The 23,106-nt window shown below is 31.6% G+C and overlaps 1 protein-coding gene across 2 annotated transcripts; it reads right to left on the minus strand.

Annotated features, from left to right (window-relative positions):
* Nucleotides 1-150: 150 nt before the first annotated feature.
* LOC130901394 (kynurenine aminotransferase-like) lies at nucleotides 151-20,593 on the minus strand. Of its 2 annotated transcripts, none has more exons than XM_057812776.1 (9): nucleotides 20,305-20,593; nucleotides 17,047-17,132; nucleotides 15,399-15,552; nucleotides 11,816-12,052; nucleotides 8,800-9,046; nucleotides 5,471-5,637; nucleotides 3,361-3,547; nucleotides 1,762-1,925; nucleotides 151-254 (listed from the first exon to the last, which is right to left on the minus strand). In XM_057812776.1, exons 1-9 carry the CDS (start codon nucleotides 20,329-20,331, stop codon nucleotides 192-194), a joined length of 1,332 nt encoding a protein of 443 aa, XP_057668759.1. In that variant the 5' UTR covers nucleotides 20,332-20,593; the 3' UTR covers nucleotides 151-191. The 2 variants fall into 2 exon arrangements, with proteins under 2 accessions (XP_057668759.1, XP_057668760.1); XM_057812777.1 differs by having other exon boundaries at nucleotides 20,258-20,411.
* Between the last annotated feature and the right edge of the window lie 2,513 nt (nucleotides 20,594-23,106).

Consider the following 23,106-nt stretch of genomic DNA (forward strand, 5'->3'; position numbering starts at 1 on the left):
AAACGTTTCCAAACCTTCTTTTAAATGATTTATTGCCGATAACTGACTTTTAAGTCATTTTATGGAATAAACAATCAAAAGAAGCTAAAAAACTTTTTTTGATCTAGTTCTAGTTTTACTTTTTTGTGGATAATAGAATAATTTTAGGCATTTGAAACAATTAATGTTTATTGACTTTTATTACAATCATTTCATTTTGCAGTAGCTTTCCATTGTTTCAAAATGTCTTCTGCTTGCTTCAATGTCTCAGTTTTCTGTAATATAAATATTAGTTTTAATAAATATCACATATATTTAATATTGAGTTAATCTGATAGATTTGATAGTTTGGTCATACTTACATAGTAAAAATTCTATTTAAAACAACAGGCTTAAACCCTTGACATTCCCTTGTCAACCATCATGAATAAAATATTATAATTTTTTAAATAAACATCACTTTTTTTTTAAATTGAAAAAATTTATGGCTTAGGTGGTATGTAGATATTTAGATAGTTGTACATACTAAGGAAACCGTTCGCCATAAAGAGGCATTCTGAAGAAAATTATCATAAATTGTGATTATTTATTGAAACTACATATTGTCGAACACACAAAGTAAAAAAGTAAAAAATTGAAATGTAGAAACATTTATTTGGTTAGCCTACAACTTATCAACTAACAACAAAAAAACTATAATATATATATTCGAAGTAAGGCACCTAGGAGGGTATTTCTTTGAACTTGGAAGAGCATTCCATTTTGTAGATACTCTAAGAATCGGTAGCCATATAGACTCACTATTTCTGTGCACACATAAACACGATGTCGATTTTGATTCTTTATTTGAATTTTACCGTGAGGCTTTTTGTCTCCCCATAAATGTAAATTATGTAAATTAATAAAACCGTTTCGTGTGACACCAGCTTCATCAGTAAATAGTACTTTTCCAACTATTATCAACTCGTTGTTTATCTAGAAAACAACGAAAGTAAGCCAGTCTTACTGGATAATGTTTTGTTTTTATTTGATAAGTTATTGACTGACCAACTAAAATTTACTACATTTGAATTTTTTCTTTATGTACGTAACATGATGTTAGACAATTAGAAATATTTTATTGTATTTCAATAGTAAGTATTTTCAATGAATAACTACAATTTTTGATAATCTTCTTCAGAATGTCTCTTTATAGCGAACGGTTTCCTTAGCATGTACAAGGATGTAAAAATCCACATATCTCCTAAACCATGAATTTTATCGAGTTGAACAAAGTACCTTTTTGTTAAAAAATCGATTAAAAAACTTATTTTACTATATTGTACAATGGGCATGAGCTTCCCTTGGCCTTCAGAGAGTAGTGTAGAATTATTCATTTCGTCAAACTCACTCATTTCGCAACTTTGAAAGCCTATAATTAAGAAACAAGGGATCACATGAGAAAGTTCTTTTAATCTCATAACATTATTTTCATGTCATCTACTAACTCCCAGATTTTTTTACAATAATTCCGGAACGCCTCGTATAACCAGTAAAAACAAATTTGATCGGTTTTTCCCATATCCTACGAAGACTGTATGTACAAATAGTAAACGATAGAATCGGTTCATGTAAAACACGAGCTTCAAAAGATAAACGTTGTCACGAAAATATTTTAAGTACAATAATGATACTAAATGAGAGAGAATCATGGAAGGATTCATACTTCCATGGATAAAATGGTGAATGCGGTAGGCAAAAGGAACGTGGTGAATATAGATTAACAATATTTCTTCAACATACCTTCATATAACAATATCTCACACAATGTTCCGCTAAATATTTATTGGGGCTACTGAAGAACGCTGATGGAGGTATTCCCTGTAGACCTACGTTTTTTGTCATCCACTTTGTAAAACGGAAATCGTTATATTTGTCGTTTTCTGAGTTCATATCTACTTTACTTTCTGAAAAAGTATTAAAAATTTTAAGAAAAGAATTTAAGATTTAATTAAGAGATATGAGTCTGTTTGTTCTTCCACTTCATACGTAAAATTAGAATGAACCAGTTTATAGCTTTCCAGGAGTTCGTTTCATTTTGATATGCAAAGTAATTGTTGAGTTCTCGAACTAGTTGGATTAAAATTTTGCAGAGAAGATAGATGGTAACATAATTTTACAAAGTTTGTTTTTTTAAGTTCTGATAAACGTATAGAGCTTCCAATATACTCCCCGTATAAAATTCAGTAAATATCTAATAAAACGTCAGTCCACGTGGACTTTCATCTCCACTTACCAATAAAAACATCGAATCGTAAACATACATGCATTTCTATTGGACGAAGCTGTATCTACACAATTTCTTCGAAATATTCCTGGCTTGACGAGATCAATTTAACTAATAAATTTATTTAAATAAATAGTAAATGTAGTCAATAAATTGTACAGGATAGTGAGAATAAAGACTTAGATATACAAACACAGCAAGTTTTTTTAAATATATTCGAATGTTTAAAAATATGCGACAATCTAATAATGCAATCATGATAAGAATCACTGAATTAACTAGAGTAAATAAATTTTCCATTTATCGAGTAGTCAGGAATCAGTTGACAAAACTACTCAAGATTTTATACGTAGGACAGTTTATAGTTTCTATAAGGATAACAGGATTGCGATATTAGAAATAATACAGCAAAAGTTAGGAGATTATCCAGATTACAATTATACCAGTTTAGAAACATTGCGTCAAGATTTATCTAGATAAAACATGGTTTGACAGTCACGATGTAGTAAATTTCTAAATTTCGGTGGAGTTGACAATAGTAAAAATTGCTGTTTGAATGGGCCATGTTCTAAAGGGAAACGCATTATAAGAATACACGTTGGAAGTAAAGACGGTTTGGTACCTAATGCTCTATTAATATCTGCTCAAAAAATTAAAAACTGTACAGCTGATTATCATGAAGATATGACAGCATAATCATTTGAAAAGTGATTTAATGTCAGCGATCGTAAAAAAGGCCCAACAAACAAAGAATTGCTTACTGTAGTTAAAGGTCTAAAGTTTATTATATTGACAAGCTGTGCAAAGAACAGGGTCATACTCTTCTCAGACTATCTCCTTACTATTGCATATTCAACCCTATAAAGTTAATATGGGCAAACGTAAAATCAGAATTACGAAAATGTAATCTCCAGAATTGAGTTAAGAGGTTGTAGAACTCTTAAAGAAAGTTCTAGCAGCTGACCGCCAAGAGCTTTGAAAAAACCAAGCTTTTTCTATAAATTTTTTCAATTTATTTGGAATGTGCATTTGCGATTAATTATTACTCAATATTCACTGGAAGAGAGTTTTTAATTTTATAGCAATCATTCTGAGGATAACAGTTGTAGGCGTACCAAGTGCTGACCAATCGGCTAACATAAAATAACCTGCATCAGGAATTGTCGGCTTCATTCCAATATCCACCAAAAAGTTAACCATGTAATCTCTTTTCGCTTCTAATTCTCTGGCTAAGGAAACAAAATAACAATCATCACTTTCCATTCTTTCCATTTCGATTTCGAAAGCTATAGCTGTGGCTACCTACAATATAAAATCTAATTGAATCTGTCTTGTGATAATCAGGCCATTTGTAATCAAATATTATATATAAAACTAAAATTTGCACCATCAAATATCTCTAGATATGTGCAGACAAGATGAAAAAAGGAGAATTTCAGCCTTGATAAGTTGACTTTTTATAGTAATTTACAACTCTTTTTATTCCTCTATCACCCAGAACCAATCCTTAAAATATCTTGAAAGTCAAGATATGATAAGTAAAAGTTTCGTAAATTTTGAAACTGCGTCCAGACCCGTTCTTTTGTCTCTTTAAACGACTTTTTTCTGAGAAAACTGCATAGATTAATGTTCAAGATAACAACAGCTTTTCCAAAAAGCAATTTAATTTCGATGAATGTACTATAACTTGGTAAAGCAGTGGTAGAGTCTGTTCCTAAATGCTTTTCTAACTTTTCACAACATTCTAGGTTAATGCAACGGTTGTCTATCACAATGTTTTGTCGAAAGGTCTTGAAAGTTTCAGGTAGTGCGGCATAAGGTTTAGACTTAGTAACCCCAATAAATATAGCTATATAGTATATAGATAGCCGAATCAATCCAGCCTCTAGCCTCTTCAATATTATCATCTAAAAATTTGCGTACATCATAGTGACGAAGCATATCGTCATTTTTCAAAAACGTTTCCATGAAGATTTAAATCATTTTCTGAGCTTGGGTTATCAAAAATCAATTAGGTATTTAAATAAATTCAAGTTATTGTCAACCAGTAAAGTTCTAATCAATACAAATATGATCACTCAAAATGACTGTCAAAATATTCGATTTTTATGTGATATGTACATGACCTTCATTGAAAATGTGTTTTTGCTGTAACAGCTACTTCAGCGGCAATTCAGCTATCGTGCCCGGTTCCTGTAAGTGCTGGAGTACAAATTATGGAATCCTATATCATGAGCGAAGTGAAGAAGTCTATATATTTATGTATCATTGATTTCAATTTACTCTCCCGCGCTCTTTCCCAGAATATCTTATCGAATTGGAGTTTCATCTTCACTCTTGCATGTTGAATATTGAGTATCTTGTCTGATACTTATCGTCTTTAATTGTTTCGCTATATATCAATTGCCAATAATTAACCCGATGAACCAGCCTCCCAATTGATGATTAAGAGCATCTGTTTATAAAGCTGTCTTCAGCTCTCCTGTTTATTAGACTTTTGGTAGCACCATCGAGTGCGTAAATGAGAGAGACCCGTAGCGTACTCGTGACAACACTTTTCGCTAATCATTTACTTTTTTGGTTTTGGTTAAAGAGTCTAGCAACACACTTATTTTTTGGTATTACACTTTCACTACACTACAACAAAACATTGGAAAAACTCTGATTTCAATGATAAAGGAATAAACAATAACTGGTATAAATAAAAACATGTTTAAATATATTTGTAAAGAAATACTTTTTCAAATTTTTGGTAAGAATAATCAAGATTTACAATTCCACAAAACCCAATGACTCAATTCTTCTTCTTTCCAAAAGAAAATCATTGAAATAAAAAAAGAAGAAAGAATTCAACTTCAAAGTTATGGATTGCTTAAAATTCCTTGGCGTTTAAATTTCGTTAAGGGTTGTTTTTGGGCACTAGTTCAAAAACTGAGCTACGCTAAAAATTCAGCCACATGTTAATTGAAATTGACCTATTTTTGGATTTTCAAAAATATTATTTTCAAACAACAAATATTTCAGAATGCAATTATTAATTGGGTCAACCGATGTTATATGAGAAACACCAACAAAAGCATATATTGTAATTGTATGAAAGCTATTGTTAGACGCTTTCTTATCGACATTTTTTGCGAAAGTTGATAATTACTATAAGGAGTAGTCAAATAAATAACTCGCTTTCTGTAAACGCACTGGACTAAATTAATAGGAAGGATATAATACCTGTACAGGTGTAACGCCGGTGTAAACGCTATTTTGATGAACGATGTGTAAATTTTTCATTAAATTTTCTGGGCAGTAAACCCAACCAACTTTCCATCCAGTCACACTAAATGTTTTACCACCAGAACCAATTGTTATCGTTCTCTCCCACATTCCAGGTAAAGTTGCTGAAAATGATAAGTTCGAATTGAAAATATCATCAATTATCCAGTTAAAATTAAGCTTAGACACGTAATTTTATTCAAGAAGTACGTTGGTGAAAAGTGTATATATATATATATATATAAATATATATATATATATATATATATATATATATATATATATATATATACAGCTCAACAGGCCTTATAGGCACAAGGCTTGGAGCCGCTCTACTGCTTTCCTTCATCTATTTTTGTTCATGGCCGCTTCACACCAGTTCTCTATTCCTATTCTTTCTAAATCTTCTCTACAATCTTTTATCCATTTTTTTTCCATGGACGTCCTTTTTTTCTTTTCGCTCCTTCTTCCCCTTCTTCACAACTCTCTTCGACCCATCCCAACTTGACCATACAGTGCTTTGATGTCTGCGTTCGTTCTTCTCCTCAATTCATTTTGCTACCACACCCCTCCAAAAATCCTCCTTATTACCTTTCTCTCCCATATGTATATTTTGTTTTCTTCTTTTTTATTCAAGATCCAATCCTCACTCCCATAAAGCACCGTTGGTTGTATAACTGTTGTAAATGAGTAATTGGCGGCTGTTTTATGTTTTATAAGTAGAATCAAAAATCTCATCTGCTCCAAGTATTTTAAAATAATACTCCATTTGTTGATGCTTTAGAATACATTAGTTTCAATAATTGGAATGAAAGAGAACAAAAAAACTATTACGGTTTATTTGCAGTTGTATATTCTAATTATTATCAAAATTTCCACTATCAAATCAATAACTCTGCTTTCGTTAGATGTAGATCCATAGAAACGTAGAAACGTGATTTAAAAAAAGGATCACAATAGGATAAACGTGTGAAGGTGAGATAACAGAAATAACACGTCCGGAAAGTTTAATAAACTCTACAAAACAAAATGAGATGTAGTTTTGATTCAATATTTTCGATAGTGTTGATTGCTGGAGCATTGGTTAATAGCAGATAAAGACTTGTGAGGAAAATTGTGGATATTTGTTGTCATATATTCTATTTAAAAAAATTAAAAATTATACATCTATGCAAATCCTCGATTGATTCAAATGAGCATACAAAAAGTTACAGCCTTTGAAAATATTTCATAAAAATTTGGTAATAAAAACGTTCACAATGCATATTTATCGTAACATATGACCCATTAGTTTCAGCGCAAAATATTCAACCATATATTTTTGTATCTTTTATACAACTTTTCTTATTTGTCATAATCAGCGATTCATTAACAGACACAGTTAATAACTTAAATAGAATGTTTCTGTGAACATCTCTCATTATCCTTTGTATCGTATGAATTAATATCTCTCTCAAATGCAGACCTCTCTGGATCTCATTTGCGGCACTATTACTTAAATAGAATGGAAAATTTTTACCGTTCTATAACTTTCTTATTATTCCTTGGCAGAGTTGTTATGGAATTCTAGAACTGCTCAATTTTTTTCGTATTTTTTGGTTGGTTTAGATTGTTTCAAATTGTTAACTCTTATGTATGTATTTTCCACCTTTTATGGCCCTTGGGCTGTAGGATGGAGTCAATAAGTGAATAAATCGATAAAAATATAATATATACATAATAAATTATGTCTCGAACGACTTGAACGTCTATTTCAGGTATTTTCCTAAACATTCTACACCCCAATTGTTCCTCAATTTTGGCTTGTCACCCTCCATCATACACTAAGATAAAAGTGCCCAAAAATATTCAATTAGATGATCCCTATTGTAAATTATCTTGTTTTCTTATGGAAACTCCGTCTGTTGTTCGTCTTGCAAATATTTATTCTCTTTCTCTGATAACATTTATGTTTAAGCTCCAATTTATTTAATACGCATTAAAAAAAAATTTACGTAAATCTTACTCATTAGAATTATAAGACTCTCTAAAGTGTTGAAATTTGATATATAAGTTAAAAACAAAATCCTCAACTAACCATCGTTCATTTATTTTAGAAATATGAAAAAAAATATGGAAAAAAGTTTTTTCCAAAAACCAAACTTCATCGAAATATTAGATATCAGTTCATATCTGATCAACTTACGTTCAAAATTCTGTATTGTGTTCACCATATACTTCCTGAACTTTATCTTCATCAGCATCAATCCTTGAAGACAAATTGTTACAAGATTCACTCCAAAATTTTTATTTTCTGATGCATTTATAATGAAGTTTAAAAAATATCACCAATTTATTCTATACTATAACAAAAATAGTCGAAACTTTTTTGCGTTCTGACATACTAAAAAAATTATTTTTGACTCCAGAATATGTGCTTCAATCCATGACCAACCTTTTTATTACATCTTGTCGAATAGAAATAATTGCTGACATTACAGGAGACCTTTGAACTGCTCAATTGAATGTTAAAAATATTATACATTCTGGGATAACGTCTTGTCAGCTTGAATACTTCTTTTTGTGTCCTGGCAAAAGCATTTCCTCAGGAAACTGATAAATAATCTGCTTCTCCGTAATTTTTCAACGTCCTTTTAACCAGATGAACATTGTAAATTTACCGAATTGAATAATTCGTGTGGATTTTGAAATATATTGGAAATCAAGGGGTGTAACATCAACTATTCTCATTAATGAATAATAAGAGTAGATGTCACATAAAAGTGTTTCGGATAGATTACTTATAAAAAATAATTCATTCGAGGGGAATATACGAGGTGTATTGCATCTACAGGTATGTCAATTAATATGCCTTATAATCTCATCAGTAAGTAGCAAGTTTGAACCCGTTTCGGTTTGAAACTCTGGTGCTATAGTCGCTTTAGTAGGATTTTATTTCAAATAGAAAAAAGTTCCGAAGAAGTTCACGAAATTTTCATATTTGAGCAGTGTATGTAAGCATTTGAAGGCAAGTAAAAGTCGAGACGTTATTCAACTTTAAAAATAGAAAAAATATACAGAACTAACATGTTAGTTCAAACAGATAACTTAGAATAACTAACTCATGAATCTTATCAAAACTTATTTTTGTTCCTAGCAGCAAGGAGAAACCCGAATTTGTAGGATCTCTAAGAAATGCGTAACTGTTAAACTCCAAACAATAAAGAAAGGGTTGACTTCAACCCTTCGAAGTATTAGCTAGACTAAAGGATAAATAATATTCTGTTTAATAAACGAATTTGTTTTACCTATTCGTATGTGTTTATGAGGCTTGAATACCATCCATTCGTAAACTTCGTCGGAAAGACATAGTACGTTCCACTTTTTACACAAATCAGCGATAAAAGTTAATTCCTCCATTGAAAATACTTTCCCGAGTGGATTATTTGGTGAATTAACTATAATCATTTTAGTCTTTTCATTAAAAAGACTTTCCAATTCCTCTTTATTCAAAACCCAATCTGCTGATGAAAGGAGCCTTCCGCTTACTTCTTTCTGTAAAATATCACTTTGGTAAGTAAATGAGAAGAGAAATATTAAATATAAGGTTCAAAATATACTATCGTAAGCAAATTTGTTAGCTTTCGGAATACTGTTAGACGTATATATTTAGGTATTACTGACAAACTTCGTACTGCCTTAAAACAAACAAAAGAAATCATTTATCAGTGAAACAAATAAAAATAATGCTCGGTATGAATGAAGTTTTATTATATTCTAATAATGAAACATTATGTTGCTTACTTACAAAACAGAGTTTTCCTGAAATTCTGGATATTTATAAGGTTTCAATTTAATATTGACAGACACACACAGGTATGATACAGTCTGTTAATCAATTTATAGCTTTCTAATAAATAATAATGACAGTTTTCCAACGCGCCAACACGCGACGTATACTTGTCCATGCGTGAAACAGGTAAACTCCAAGTTGATTCCGCAAACTTCCAACGACTGGCCTTGCGATTTATTTATGGTCATCGCAAAGGTCAGACGCACCGGAAATTATAAACGTTTAAAATTGAATGGTAAATCCGTTAGAATCATAGATATATGTGGAATCAAGACATTCCCTCCTTTGTATTCTCCCTTCATGATTGTTGCCTCAATGACGTTATTCATCACCTTTTTCACAGTTAGTTTTGGTTCATTGCTCAGTCGAGGTTGAGTAATGTTACGTAGCATGATAACAACTGATTCTACTTTTAACTGCAAATTGTGAGGTGGTAAATCAGGCAATTCCAGTGAATTTAAAAACTCCGTGGGATAGTTGACTACGTCATCCTGGTTCATAACGATGGCAATTGATTCGAAGGAAACCAACTCTGTCCCGGAAGAAAATTCTGAAAGAGATCCTCGATATCATCGTCCCCAATATTGCTCGTTCACCCAGCCAACTATGGTTATTGACCTGTTTCGCTATATCTGGGGAAACACGCTGAATAGGCTCCTATTAAGTCTGTGATGTGAAAGAAATCTGTGAGTAATGTGATTAATCCGGTCGAGGTGTCTACTGAGACTTCATTATTTCCAATGTCTAGCAACTGCTTCGCAAACACATTTGCAGTTTCATCTTGTTGCAAAAATACTCGCATGTTAGCAGTATCTATCACTATCACAAAAGATCAACCAGAAAAAAGAGCACATAACTTGAAATGTCACTTGCACAAAGGATCACCGAAGTAAAGAATGTAGCGGTAATCGTCACTCACAAAGATAGAAGGATGCACTCTTTGAAGTATAGAGTGACATAGAGGATGGATCGATATATTAGTTGGTTGTCAAATGTCAAATATTATGGTTGTGTTCAGAAATTTAATTTGTGATAAAACATCAAGGAAAAACAAAATTGTTGTTTCTATTTAATTCCGAGCATTTTCATATTTATCAACCTTTTCAACCTTCTCTGGAACCACAAATAATTCCAGACCAAAATTAGCCAAAACGTCCAGCCGTTCTCAAGTTTTAGCGAGACTAACGAACAGCAATGCATTTTTAAATATATAGATTAGATACAAAACACAAAAAGGCATACTGTAGACCTTCAAAGATCACTTGGTTCAATCAAACAATTTTTTAACACCTTCTAAGTAAAATAAAAAGTCATTCTTTTCGAGTATTAGTAAACTATATCAATGTCAATATTGAAGTTCAAATTTTCGAAGCCAAAATTTACATAACTAAAATGAAATAGGACATTTGAAGTAATTTTCCATAAACCAAATAAACTTTTAGTTTCTGCTCTGGTGAAAAATAAAAAAAAACGTAGTTATAATTAGCTGGAAAACACCCAGAGCGCATTGTAGTGCATTTAATTGTTTTTATAGGTAAAAATGACTTTAATCTAAATAATGTTAAACTTGATTATACTGATATTGAATAATAGATAAAAATGTTTGATTGTAAGAAGAAAATACTATATGTAATATCAAAACTCTTATTAAAACTTGCATTCTCTTCTGTCTGTTCAGCCAACAAATCGACATTTTAACTTGGTTCGTAAGTTGAAGTGAATCCTTCCAACTAGATTGCAGCAGAACTCTGTTAAAAATATATGCAAATGAAGTATTCAAATTTGGTTTCAGTCACAATAGATTTTTACCAAATAAATTTTAAGGTCAAAAGGATGGCCGTCTGACGCTGCATCTGCTCTAGACGAGTAAGTTAGATGTCTGAAAAGTGAATGTCAGCAATGACTAACTTTATTCGAATTTTCTTTGCTTCACTCTTTGAGAAAATCCACCATGGAAAGGTACATATTTGAGCTATTTTTGGTCAGAATAATCAACTATATATGTCAAACAAGGTCTGTAGAAAACGTGAAAACATTTGTGCATGCTTGTCCAATCCTTTCCGTAGAAAATATGTGCTGCTGTTCGTGATAGTGCGGCATAAGAGCCGTCAAACTCGAGTCGGAGTGGTGCTGAAGAATTAAATATCAACAGACATCACGAATTTTGAATCAAGATTTGAATTTACTAGCTTACAAAATTCACTCAAGCCAAGAGCTGAAACTTTTCACCCTTTCAAGCGTCGTCCAAATACAAAATACGATATTTTAAGTTCTTCGCATGTTTGAAAAAACAAGTTTGTCCACATCCACATTATCAATTGTTTTCGAGATTAAACGTTAACTGCAGTATGAGTATTTTTTTATAAGTTTTTTTTTCATTTTTTGATCACACACAACATACAATTTTAGAAGCAGGATCGGAGCTTCAGTTTCTGTAAACTGTATATTCTGTGTAAATAACAAATAATTACCGGTCGCAGTGGAATGAATCGTGGTATGCCCCCGGCATATTTTATCATTGGTTCATAGCAATCAAAATACGGCTCAATAACAATAACTTCATCTCCAACATCTGTGTGACCGGAAATTGCGGAAAATAGAGCTTCGTAACCTCCGATACATACTAAAATTTCAGTTCTCTCATTAATTTGTCTTCCAATTAACTTTGAGTACAATTTCGCTAGTGCTTTTATCAGTCTAGGGTGTCCCTGCAATAGATAAAAAAATCTTTAACTTCGAAACAAATAGCTATTGATTTGAAAAATATATTGATTCAGAATGGTGTATTTGAATAGAATGTGTACCTGCAATACATAACCTAAAAACTTGTTTGTATTATTTCAATATATAGTATACGCCAAAATACTAACAATATTATAAGTATATTACTTATTATTTATACATTATTGTTCCAATTATTTCCATGCATGCTCAAAATAGAGAGAGAAAAATGCTTTATTGTCAAAAAATTGTTACAATTTCTAGACAAAAGCTAGTAAAAACTAAAAATAAAGATACAAATAGAATAAAATATAATATAGAGAAGAAAAATAATAATTACTATATAAATTCATAGCAAAATTAAACCAGTAGGCAGCATGCACGGAATAAAATATTATTATTAGAATAGAAGTCTCTTTCCCGAAAATATGCCCTCAAATTATTGCGAAATGCGGGAAAAGATGATATTGATTTGATTTCAATTGGCAAGTGATTGTGCATTTTTCTGCATTGTAAAATATTGAGCCCTCAACTAATTCTGAGCGTGGAGTAGGTAAGTAAAGGTCGTGTTCCGCGTTCCTAAGTGGTTAGCCGTGCAACAATATTTCTGAAATTGGAGAAACGTGCTTACGAATTAGGCAATATTGTAGGCACTGCTTATAACAATCACACAGATTTTCAAACAGATTCGAAAATACAATTTGCTAGGTATTCCTGAGACTATCTTCTCACGTAAACCATTAAAAGTTTTGAGTATATCTTATCGCTGAAAACTTCCCCTTCAACATATCCCATAGGTAGAGTCCCGTTGATGTTAGATCAGACGAATGTGAAGGATAGTTGAAATTAGAGCCTCAGGAATCGTGTCAACCACAAATTTCCTGCAGTAATGTTATAAATTGTCCAGCAGTGAGACTGGTCGCCCTGTCATGTTGACACCACTGGTTCGAATATTCTAAGCGCTACAAAATCCTCTAAGATCTTGCGCAATTGACATTACCAGGCTTTTATGTGTTTGTGATCTTTTTTGACTGTTATTATTTTCCTTTGAAATATTGTACATTTGGTAATTTTATACTTTCGCGGTCCATTGTTTGGCTCTAAAAAATCGAAAAATCGTCGATTTCGATAAATTTTTTTTTAAATCTTTATTTTTACGGTAGATTTACGAAAAAAATATGTGTTACGTGTTACAATTATTTTTTTCATATTTTCGTATTTGTATAGGTCCATTTTATCACAATATCCTATTCATTCTTTTGTTTCTACAGAAAATTTTTTTTTGTCGACCAGTGTTATTATAACAAAAACAGAAAATTATTATTTAATACGATATACGTTATTAGTATCTATGAGTAATCTTTAGTTGACTTTGTAAGATGTCCATTGAATTAAATATAGAATTACATTTATCAATGAAACTTATATTTATTAAAAATACTCAATAAACATATTAGTGATCTCAAAGTTAATGTATTTCTTCTAATAAGGTTATCGACCGTAAACGATAAATAGAATCTTTATTTTTTGATAAATGTTATTTCTCCAGTAGTTGGGGTCAAAATAATACACTATAATTAAGAAGCTTTTATTTTTCACAAAATTTATATTAGTTCAACCTGTATATATTTATCATATATGTAATACTTCTACATGGACAGTTTCTATAAGTGGAAACTGAGGAAGATAGAATGGTAACGATTTCTCTATCCTCCAAAGTTCCAGCTCGGTTCTGCGCATTTTCAAGCATGCGCAGTCTAGATAAAGTGTCTCACTTGAGAGAGAAAATGAATACTGTCGGAACCGTAACGTAGAGACGTTTTTTTCTCATACCAACTGTCCATATAGGAGTATAACATATATGGTATTTATCCATGATGTAAAGACTACAAGGTGTGTTCTTGCGCAGCCGGATAGCCACAGCCAATAAGAGGCCTTTCTCACTATCGGCCATTTTGTTCTTCTGGCCAATCAATTCAATGCGGGAATTTGAATCTTTTCGTTTTAAAATTTTTATGAACGAAACGTTGAGCAGCGAATGTGATACAAAACTATGAAAAATTAATTCAGTATATGGTAAATTGGGTTTGTTTGAAAGTAATTTCAATAAAAACAATTCTCAAATTAATGTGAATTCAATAATTTTAAATAAATTGCTAAACTTTTTGCCGTGTAAAAAATGTACTCGTATATTATAAATTTTTTTGTTTAACAAGGAGAATTAGATAATAAAATGCATTGTGTGTTTTTTAACAATTTATCAATAAAACAAATTGTAAAACTTTAGTTAATATAACAAAGCACATAGTAAGCAACAAGTCAATCTACGAATATTTTATAGTAATACAGCATTTCTGCTATTTTTTTTACACTCACATTGAATTTTCACTAGTAAGTAAATTCTCAGTTGGCACTGCATCATTGGATAACACATAGATATTTCTATCTCCACTAACAATCAAGTGCTCAGTTTTTACACGAAGCAACTTTTTTTAAAATGATTCAAGCATATTCTCGCTATTCAAACAATAAATATTTGATCAATGTTAAATCAACCACCAAAAAAATATAGGATAAACTTGTAAATATTTACCGTTTTGGAAATTAAGTGGTCTTTCTCCACAAACTTTTTTCCATTTGTTAAGTAATTTAATATATTTTGTAGGAAATCTATGGAAACTAATATCTTTACCTCTACAATTCGTATTGTTATTTGTGCATGAAGGTACAGAACAAGGAAGCATTTTAATCTCAATAACTACTCTATACACTCAATGTAAATAAATATAATTCAGTCAGCTGGTGACACCCAATATGGCGAAAAGTGGGACTGCGCAGTATAGGTCTTCTGTAAAAGAACACACCTTGAAGTCTTTACATCATGGTATTTATTTATCAATGTAACGGAATCTTTGGAGACAATTTTCATTTATTTAAAAACATTGCATCTACTTGTCTACTTGTAAAAGACCAAAGTGACAATGCAAAAATTTCCTAAATATTTCATAAAAGATCGTCAAGGTATCAAAAAATAAATAATATAATTGCACTGCTGAAAGTATACAACATATTATTAAATGATGAATTATCATTACCATTAGATGGTAAATTTGAGATAGATATATGTAACCAACTGTATAAAAAGCGTGATGATGAGAAACTTTGGACATTATTTTTATTGATAAGAGAAATCTCCTTACGGTTGATGGTTAATTTTTCTTTTCTTACTTCGATTTTCTGATAAACCGTGTTGTTTCAGCTTCTTTTAAATTGATAATTTATTATAAGATAAAGAAAAACTAAAGAACAATGAATTATTAATACTATACTTACGAATCCTCTAGCGTATTGATGTATCGTATAATCGGATCTATCTTTTGCTACTTCTACTAACGTATCTGTTACGTATTTTGGAGGGAATTCATCTGGAAATCCTTGACCTAAATTGAGAGGTTTATAATCTAACGCCAATTGAATATATTCTGTCCTACAAATAAGCCCTGGGTAATCGTGCGCTTTTGATATTGTCATGAAAAAAACAAAAAAAAAAGCTTCCAAACAAATATTTATAATCAGGTGTAGGATTTGATTTTGAAAAAAACCACAAAAAAAATTGATGAAATCTTTATTAGAATCGATAGAACGATCAGTATAATTTAATGTTTGAAGATGATTTCATGCATTGTTGGCGCAGTTCCGCTTTAGATAGCCTATGCGCAAGGTCCAATTTTGGCACACTCTCTCCAATATATCAATCAGTATTTTGGGAATAAATGCTTCAATACTGGCTTCCAGTGTGTCAATCGTTGCTGGTTTATCCCTGCAGACATTAGCCTTAACATGGCCCCACAAGAAATAGTCCAATTCTTCCATTTTCCAAAAATAGTCAATCAACACACAGTAGCGCACGCCTTTCACAGTAACTTTCCGACCATCGTCGCTTTTGATGAAGTATGGCCCGATAATGCCACCGGCCCATAATCCACACCAAACAGTGACTTTTCCAGGATTCATTGATAACTTTTACAATGCTTCTGGCTGGTCTTCACTCCAGAGGCGGTAATTTTGGTTGTTGACGTATCCATTTAACCAGAAATGAACTTCGTCGCTGAACACAATTTTTCGATGAAAAGATGGATCTCCAATTTTGCCAGCGCCCATTCACCAAATGTTAGACGTTGTGGGAGATCGTGTGGCTTCAATTCTTGCACCAGTCGTATCTTATAAGGTTTTACACACAAATCCTGTCAAATCCTGTCAAAAACAGGGTTGCCAAAAAGATACCAGCAAAAATATCACTCGTTTTAATATAAATATAAAATGAAAAAGTTATAAAATCGGCCGCTGGCAATCCTGGATCCTGGTCATTAAATTTTCGAAACCTCTTCGACACATAGCTCTATGTATGTTACCAATCTATCGACGAATGACTTTTAATTGGAGTATCCTTCGATTTGTAAGAACACCTCACAAATAATAAATCAGCCAAAGATAGATGTGGGCTGCGAAGAGGCCATGGTATATCTTTCATGGAGACCATGTTGTTTAGGAACATTCCTTGTTGGATATTGTTCCGTCTATCTTGCTGCATTAATGCTCTATTGTAATTAATTAAAATAATTGACAAAAAAATCGTATCTAGCATTTTCACATACTCTGCGGAGTTAACAGATTACTGAATCGCCGCGTGCTTTTTCAAAAAAAGTACGTATCAATAGTGCCTTTTGAAGATATTGCCACACAAATTTTCATTTTTGAAGAATGGAAAGATGATTGATGTTTCTATTTAAATTTTTTTTTCTATCCGTTATGAAGAAATTTCCTAGAGAGAAACTCTGCGAGCACAGTCCCGACCCTTCGTTCTACGCGGTTCCTTTAGCATGTTATTTTGATGTGAAAGGATTTGCAGAGGAAGATTTAATCAAATATGATATCTTTGACAATGAATATCAACTAAATGATTAACTAATTACTTACTTACCAAACGCTAGGTTCGGATCCAGTATATCTTTGTGGTAATACAAATTTCTGATTTATTTCAGACATTTTCATGTATTTTGAGAAATGCTACAAATGCATAAATTATAAATTACAATCAATTTAGACAGAATATGAAGGCGAATGTGAGAAGTCAATAACTTTCCGTCTATCACGACTGCGACATTCATTATAAACATCAGTCTCCTAATAATCATTAGAATATATGAAGTGTCAACGACTACAAAGAGAGCGATCTAAAATAACAATTTTTATGTGTATAAAAATCTCATATACAAGGGGCGTCCCATAAGTAATGCAGATTTCATATAAGAAAATTGCTACGCTTTCATTTTAGCATGTCAACGTTTATTAACAACGCAGTGCTTTTTTATAATAAATAGTATAGAGTGCGATGAATAAGAAATGTTAAGACTTATTGGAAGCAAAAGTTCTAATTAGCCGTGGCAGCAAGGAAAATATATAAAATTAAAACGAAAATCACAGTTAATGAGTGAACAGCACAGCGATGGTGTAAGATGTGACGCTTGAAGATCGTTTGCGCACAGGTAGTGCACCAATGTGGGATATTGAGATAACAAAGGAAGCACTGGAAAATCAACTTAGAACTAACACTCCCTCAGACTTTCTAACGATACTATCGCCATTTAAAATCATTAGATAAGATCTATTAAATTTCCACAGGAATTACCCAAAATTGAAGCAAAACGTCAAGTAGAAGTGATCGTTCTATTAGACGCATTGTTACATGAGATGAAAAATGGATTCATCCAAACAACCAGAACATGAAAATCAGTGGTTAGATAAAGAACAGTTACCCAAACGCGTCGCAAAGTGAAATCAAGTAAAGCGGAGAGTCTTGTTGTGTGTCTAGTGGGATTATCAAGGTGTAGTGCACTTCAAAATCATTTCAAATAGTTGAGCTATCAATGCCGAGGTATATAGTAGAAAGCTGCTCTCTTACAAGACAATACTGCAATGCTAAGCCACATACTACAAAAGTTGCACGGAATAAGATCGAAGAAGAACTTGGTGGTATTGAACAACTACCACATCTAACATTTAGTCCGGACTTTGCATCTTCAAGATTCTTATTTATTTAAATCCATGGTGTATATATTTCCTTTTCTCTAGATTTAATCAATTTATTTTGTAAGAGTCCTACAACTACGGATTGTTAGTATTAAATTTAGTTTCTAGTAAACAACAATCAAAATTTTAATATAAAATGCGGCCGTAAGTTGTATGTAATCGCATACTTATTACCTGATATTTTCGTTTTGATAGAAAATTAATTCCTTGATGAGTCATTCTGTTTATATCAATTATATAACTAAATTAATAATATAAAAGGCGAAAATAATGCTTAAAATAGTTATTTATTTTGTGAGTCAAAAGTTTTTGAAATAAGCGGAGCGAATTGAACAATTTCAAGAAAATGAAATAAATTTTAACATAAATGTCACAATGCTTTTTTGTATAACTGTCTTATTTTGATAATAAAATAGGCTAATTTGGAGAGATATTAAACTTCAAAATGCAGCGTAATATTCAAATAATCCCAAGGTTGTTGTGAATGGCCACGTTGCTGGAGTTACTAACAATTGTTTGTTTACAAATAAAAAAGCGCTATTATTTAAATTGCGTTCTTGTCCAAGTCTTGTTTTAGTTTGTGACTGATTATTATGTTTGTCGATAGTGGAATAAGTATAATAAACGTGTAGATTTGGTCTTTCCTGTGGATAATGAAGAGTCTGCCAGGAAATCAACATCATCCTATAATGTACTTCCGGTTTCTACTAGTTATTAAGGAACTGGGGATTCCAGTAATGTGTTGCGAAGCTCCCTAACTTCGCCCTAGTTGTACGATTAATATTTATGTTCATAAGTAATAATTGATATGGAAAATATTCTATAGAAGAAAAACTAATAAACAAATAGTTTCGAAGCAACAAAAAGAGTGAAGCAAGGATGTATACTAAGCCCATTATTATTTACCTTGGTGTTAAATGAAGGAATAAAGAGTACAAAAGAACAAACTGAACAGTATCAAGTCGGACATTGGAAAATGGGAAATATCAAAATATCAGAGATACTATACACAAGGAAACTTCGAAGTTAAACTTAAAAATATACAATGACAGTCTACAGGCGGTGATAATAAGCCAAAAGGAGAAGACATATGAGATAAAAGTAGAAGAAGAAAAAAATTAGAAGAATAAGTCAAAAGCTTTAAATAAGTTGGCACGACACAAACACAAGATGGAAGAGTGAAAGAAGAGATAAACGAGAGAACTGGAGCAGCTGGAAGATTCTTCAATGCAATTAAGACTTAATTTCTAGCCAAAAAGGAACTACCAAAACAAATAAAAATAGAAATATATGAAAAAGGAGCCACACCCATATTAAAATTTGGATCTGAGACACAAGTAGTTTCCATTCTCATATATTATGTGTCTCTCTTCAAATTCATGCCATCTTATTCCTCGATTCTCAATTTCTTCTATCCAACTCCTCTTAGAGATCAAAAAAAAGAAGACCGAGGAGAGGCTGGACAGAAAGAATTAAGATAGCAGGGGTAAATCACAAAATACGTAAGAATGGAAGCTGCTGTGGGAAAAGGAGCTCACATATTGACTCAACTCCTACGTGCCTTATACCTGAAAAGGTAGAAAGGCTTCGGGATGTAAGTAATGTTGTTAAATATTGATAATAAAAATTCGTAATTTCTAAAGTTGTTGTTATAATTTCATCTGTTTTCGTGAATATTGTTAACCATGTGTGGAAAATATTTTTAACACGCTTCCACCACGTAACTAATCTGACTTTGAAGTGTGACTTTTAATGGCAGTTGTAGAAAAAACCATTTTTATACAGGTGGTATTATTTTAACCACAAATTGATATAATTTTTTAAATTCGACTCTATTTCTGTCTTATAGATCTTCAATTTTTGGCGGCCTATTTTAACAAATCTTGTCTTTCAAATATTCCCAAATAAATCAATCTATACTACGTTAATTATAGGAATGTAAGTAGCCTTCCAGTTCGTTCAATCCAATTCAAATATTTCACCGAGATATTCTCTGAGAATAATACCAAAATGTGGGGAGCGTTCAATATTTGTATCAATGAATTCACCTTGAAAACCATGATAAAAACGAACTCATGCTATTAGAAGTAGAAAGTACTTACCAATTTATTTATTATAAAACTAACACTATTAATTGCGAATTAATTACCTTGAACACAGTGCTCACTAGTTTCATCAGTAAATAAATTTAATATAAAAATGTTTCTAAACAAATATTGTTTATAGTCTGAGATACTAGAGTTGAACTTAATGTTGTGTAATTATAAATATTATTAGATTATTAACTAGATCAATTGCTTCAAAATCAGAGAATGAATTTGCACATTATCATATTATTGCGACGAATTTACTTATCAACCGTTTAATATTTACATTAGAAAAACCCAAGTATCATACAACGTTAATATTCAATGCAATAGCTGTGAAACATTTGGAATAATCCATTTACATTAAAAAGTATAATAATAGTAACAAGGTAAATTCCATTATGTACTTTCTTCAAATTGAGTAATTTTTAAGCTTGGTATGTATCTATGCAACGTGATTTGCAGCCACAATTTAGAACAATAATGATGTACCAATCGTCGTTGTTCATTTACACAATTTGAGCACTCAATCGAGCATTTAAAAGGCTTGTTCAAAATTGCCGTTTTTGAGAAATGTGCTTCAAACACAATAACCTTTTCCCTTTGTACCTTAAGCACCATAGTTGGGCTTCAAAATTACGCTTTAGACACAAACTGTAGAATTGAGGTTATGAAGGAATTTATTTAGATTTGCAAGCGTGTTTTTGAAATGGAATCACAACCAGACTGCTCAAAAAAATATTCTCTCATATTATTGGATGCAGAAACAAGTTGAGAATATGCATTATTACTTAATAAAGAAGAGTACAAGAAAGCCTAAGAAGGTAATCTATAGTAAAAAGTATGGTTACAAATAAGTAGTATTCGTATTTTGTATCCATTTAATCGAGTATCGTGTATTTCGGACTCGGCAACAAATAATTTGTGGTCTACTTTAAAATTTGACAGTTGACACAAAGCTCACCGAAGTTTGTTCTAATTGATTCTGGCGTGATAAGCTCATAAGCTTCGAGCACGTGAGTTTTGTGTATATAATGCTTAATAAATTGGAAATACTCATGACAACAAATTTATCTAACTAGCCAGATCAGGTTTTAGGATACAACGGAATCTTTGGTCTCGTTTTTCCTTATTTTAAGCATATAAACTCAAAATTTTGCACACTTATAGAACCGATACATACATATTTCTTATCAGGTTCATCAGGATTAACGATTTCCTCCTGAACACGCAACATGACAAGCGGAGTAGTCTGCAAAGAGGACGAAAATAAATTACTAGATTAATTAATAAAAAAAACTATCAATTAAAAATTGTCATTCTGAAATGGGTATCGACTGCCCACAAGATATTTGTTAATACTGCTGTTGGACAAGCTTCACATTAACTTTGAAATTTCTATTATCTGCCAAGTATTTTCGAATACATTTTTACGTATTTTATTATTGAGCGTGTTTCATGAATAATGTTTATAAGCTTAATATTCGAAATATAGGCCATCGTATTATATGGACCTAACCCAACGTTCAGCAAGTATTTTCTGTTAAATAAACCTGGACTATTCGACAACTTTTATAAATCTTACATAAAGATTTCAACTAGCAATGCATTTCTAGCAGTTATTAAATTTGACTTCATAACTTTAACATGAAACACAAGCTTTTGACACTATCAAGTTTTGTGGCCTTCACAATCTTATTATCCCCTAAATAAACATTTACAGGTTCTTTTAATACCGTACATTAATCAAATAATTTTTCATTAATGATGTGGTCCGTACAACCACTATCTAAAAGCCATTGTATTCCATTACTACTTAAATTATTTAATTCAACATCATGAGCCTCATGATGTGCAATCGTAACCATTGTTTCTGTCTTCACTTTTCTGTCCTCGTTGTTGGTCAACACCATATATATAATACTCCTATATGGACAGTTTCTATAAGTAGAAGGTGTTCCGACTGAGTGAAACAAATAATCTATCATTCTCTCTCTCCTCCGGGCGCTTCAGTTAGTTGTGCACATCTTTTCCACGTATGAAGCATGGGCAGTAGAGATAAAGTATCTCGAACGAGAGAGAAAATGATATTGTTTGCACCGTAACGTAGAGACGTTTTTTCCCATAAGAACTATCCATATAGGAGTATTATGTGGTGTTAGTTGCGTGATAGTTTGTAGTCAAGATGGCGTTAGTTTAGTCATATTGGGGTATAGTTGCTGTTATTTTTAATGTTTTTGACAAAATGGTGTTACAATCGCTGGTGAAAAATTAAAATGTGTTTTTTGTAAAGACAGAAATAGAAAAAATAGTAACTTTTATAGAAGATGAATTTAAAAAGTACTACAAATACGTGTAAATTTTAATCTGAAATATAGTAGTGTACAGTTACCAAAGCCAATTAATGACACTGAGGGATATCACAAAAATTGTTACAGCAGTTTTACATCACATCTAGTTCAACTTCGATATCAAATACAGTAGATGTTAGCAGAACCCTGCCAGATAATACGTCTCAAAATTCACATATCGATCAAGAAATTGACCGTTCTAATGCAATTATTGAGCTTGAAAGTGTGGTAAATATAGAAACAACTTCAGGTATTAAATGAATTCTTTTTTTGTGGAAAAGATCGCAAGCAATTAAAAGGCAAGCAATAAATGACAAAATTATGTAATCAAGAGTTTCTAGACAAAATAGAAAATTTACAGTCAAAAAGTGAAATGATTTTTTATCATATGTATGAATTGAGATATTTCCTTTTCAGTTTTTAGATACTTAAATTACATCATATATAAATATTTTGAAAAAAAGTTTTTTGAATTCAAAGTAAGCGTCTGGCACAGTTTTAACAACAATAAAA

Source organism: Diorhabda carinulata, chromosome X (assembly GCF_026250575.1).
Source record: "Diorhabda carinulata isolate Delta chromosome X, icDioCari1.1, whole genome shotgun sequence".
In the NCBI taxonomy this organism is placed as follows: Eukaryota; Metazoa; Arthropoda; class Insecta; order Coleoptera; family Chrysomelidae; genus Diorhabda; species Diorhabda carinulata.

What these genes read in the sequence shown, in the direction of transcription:
- LOC130901394 (XM_057812776.1), bottom strand. Translation starts at nt 20,331, where the DNA reads ATGAAACTAGTGAGCACTGTGTTCAAG. An exon ending in TCATAAACACATACGAATAG is followed by an intron (nt 5,638 to 8,799) that starts GTAAAACAAATT and finishes TATCATTTTCAG; the next exon opens with CAACTTTACCTGGAATGTGG. An exon ending in CCGGCGTTACACCTGTACAG is followed by an intron (nt 3,548 to 5,470) that starts GTATTATATCCT and finishes TTTATATTGTAG; the next exon opens with GTAGCCACAGCTATAGCTTT.